General features: G+C 61.5%; 1 protein-coding gene across 1 annotated transcript; it reads left to right on the forward strand.

Annotated features, from left to right (window-relative positions):
• Nucleotides 1–394: 394 nt before the first annotated feature.
• Nucleotides 395–1,678, forward strand: LOC105563414. Its single transcript, XM_012014999.1, has one exon. The coding sequence runs from the start codon at nucleotides 395–397 to the stop codon at nucleotides 1,676–1,678; it is 1,284 nt and encodes a 427-aa protein (XP_011870389.1).
• The last annotated feature ends 892 nt before the right edge of the window (nucleotides 1,679–2,570 follow it).

The raw sequence follows: 2,570 nt of genomic DNA on the forward strand, positions 1-2,570 counted from the left end.
TGGGCGAGAAAATCCCGCAGACTGCGCCTCCCGGGGGGTCTCGCCGACCGAGCTGGCCTCTCATCCGCTCTGGTGGTCCGGCCCCCCTTGGTTGAGCCGCCCCTGCGACGCCTGGCCGGCTCGGAAAATCCGTGACGGGCACGACCGGAGCATCCCCGAGAGCAGGACCGTAGCCGTTGCCACCGCACGCACCGTTTCCGAGCCGGAAACACTCCTCCGCTTTTCATCCTGGACGTCGCTCCTCCGAGTCACCGCGTGGATGATGCGTTGGCGATATCCTCGTCGCGGCCCCCTCGAGCCGGACGAGCTGGACCGAGCGTCGCTGCACTGGATCCGCGCCACGCAAGGAGTCCATTACCCCGCTGAAGTTGCAGCCGCAAAGGGGGGGCGCCCAATGACGTCCACCAGCCCGCTTCTCACCCTCGGGGTGTTCGTCGACGAGGCCAACATCCTCAGGGTCGGCGGCGGGCTCAAGCACGCGAGTCTGCCGCGCGACGAGCGGCACCCCATCGTGGTGCCACCCGCGTCACGGCTAGCGCTCCTGCTTGTCGACGCCTGCCACCGTCGCACTCTGCACGGCGGAGTTCAACTGACCCTCGGACTGCTTCGCCTGCAATACTGGCTACCACGGGGCAGAGCCGTGGTCAAGCGACGGCTGCGGCAGTGCGTCACCTGCGTCCGCTGGCGCGGAGCCGCCATTCAGCCCCCCATGGGCAATCTTCCGCGGGACCGAGTGACCCCCGCACGCCCGTTCCTGCGGACGGGAGTCGACTACGCCGGTCCCGTCTTCGTCAGGACCAGCAAGGGCCGGGGACAGCGCGCATTCAAGGCGTTCATCGCTGTCTTCGTGTGTTTTTGCACGAAGGCGGTGCACCTGGAGCTAGTCTCAGACTACACCTCCGAGGCTTTCCTGGCCGCCTTTCGGAGGTTCACGTCACGCCGAGGCCTCTGTTCCGTCGTCTACTCGGACTGTGGGACGAACTTCACCGGGGCCGACAAGGAACTGCAGCGCCTGTTCCAGGCATCGTCGCAACAGAGCCGAGACATCGCTCGAGACCTCGCCAACCAGGGAGTGAAATGGCGCTTCAATCCCCCCGCAGCCCCCCACTTCGGGGGACTGTGGGAAGCCGCGGTCAAGTCCGCCAAGTATCACCTCCGACGGGTGATCGGCGAGGCAAGGCTCACATTTGAGGAGCTCACCACGTTGCTCGCTCAAATTGAGGCTTGCCTCAACTCACGTCCCCTCCGCGCACTGTCCGACGACCCCGAGGATATAACGGCTCTCACTCCTGGTCATTTTCTAGTTGGGTCAGCACTGCTGGCCATCCCGGAGCCGTCACTCACTGACACTCAGGAGAACTTGCTGTCCCGGTGGCGCAACGTCCAACGGATGCGGGACCACTTTTGGGCACGATGGTCCGGCGAGTACCTCCACGGCATCGCTTCCAGGCCGAAATGGCACAGGCCGGCAATCACACCCGACGTCGGGGCACTGTGCTTGATCCGCACGGAGAACACCGCGCCAACTCGATGGCCGCTCGCGCGAATCACCCGCTTGCACCCGGGCGACGACGGGATCGTTCGAGTCGTCACTGTGAGGACCGGCTCGTCCACACTAGTCCGCCCCCTCACGAAAATAGTGCCGCTACCAGGCACAAGTACCGGCGAACCGTCGTAATACCGGCGTATTACTCGTGCGTATCGCGGTCCCGGATCGTGGCTTCACGGAAGTCACGATCAATGGGACTTGCGAGCAACGCGAACTTGCTCGTCGATCGAACAGCTGACGGGCCACGTGCGCGCCTCGTGCTCGCCACCGCGCCGTCGTGACGCGCTTACGCGCGACGCTGTCGCTGCGCCGCCGCGCGGCCGCGCCACGAGAGCAGGAAAATCTCGTCCCTTTGTCGATTCCCTAGGAATCGGCAAGGCGGGCGGGATGTTTGAGCAGACCATCGAATATTCGCAGGAATATTCTCTCGAAGTATGTAAAAATTGTGAGCTTCGAGAATATTCTTGTAAAGCCTCGAGTTTGTTTGTCGGTTGCGAGACAAACAAGCTCGAGGCCGCCAGCGAACGTTTATAACAACAATCCGCGACATTAATCTTGTCCGCAACCGCTTTAGCGACCACGTACCGTTCACGATAGCGCGCCACCGCTAGCCAATGGGGCTTTCCCGCGAGAAAGTCCCGTTGTCTACCGGCGACACGGCACGCGACAATTGGCCGAGGAAAATTGTTCTAACGGGACTCTCGAGCCCCTTAAAAGCGCGCCTCGAGCTCGAAAAAGCGCTGATCGCTCTTAGCTTTTCGCACCTCCGCACGTTTCGCATAACCGCAGTTTACCGCTCTTTATCTCGACTTTCGCTACCCGCACGGACTTAACGCACGCTCGCATTTCACTTATCACGACTTCGGCTTCGCTTTCTGGATTCACGCGCACGGCTTGTATTTATTCTAGTGGCTTGTAACTTGGCTGACTTTATTTTGTGCTCATTAAACTCTTCTGTGTTTTTTTGTGTGAAAAACTCTGGTGTGCTTCCTTCTCCCCGAAACGAGCGCGCTCGCGAACA

Source organism: Vollenhovia emeryi, unplaced genomic scaffold (genome assembly GCF_000949405.1).
Source record: "Vollenhovia emeryi isolate VEMERY1.0 unplaced genomic scaffold, V.emery_V1.0 DF944392.1, whole genome shotgun sequence".
In the NCBI taxonomy this organism is placed as follows: domain Eukaryota; kingdom Metazoa; phylum Arthropoda; class Insecta; order Hymenoptera; family Formicidae; genus Vollenhovia; species Vollenhovia emeryi.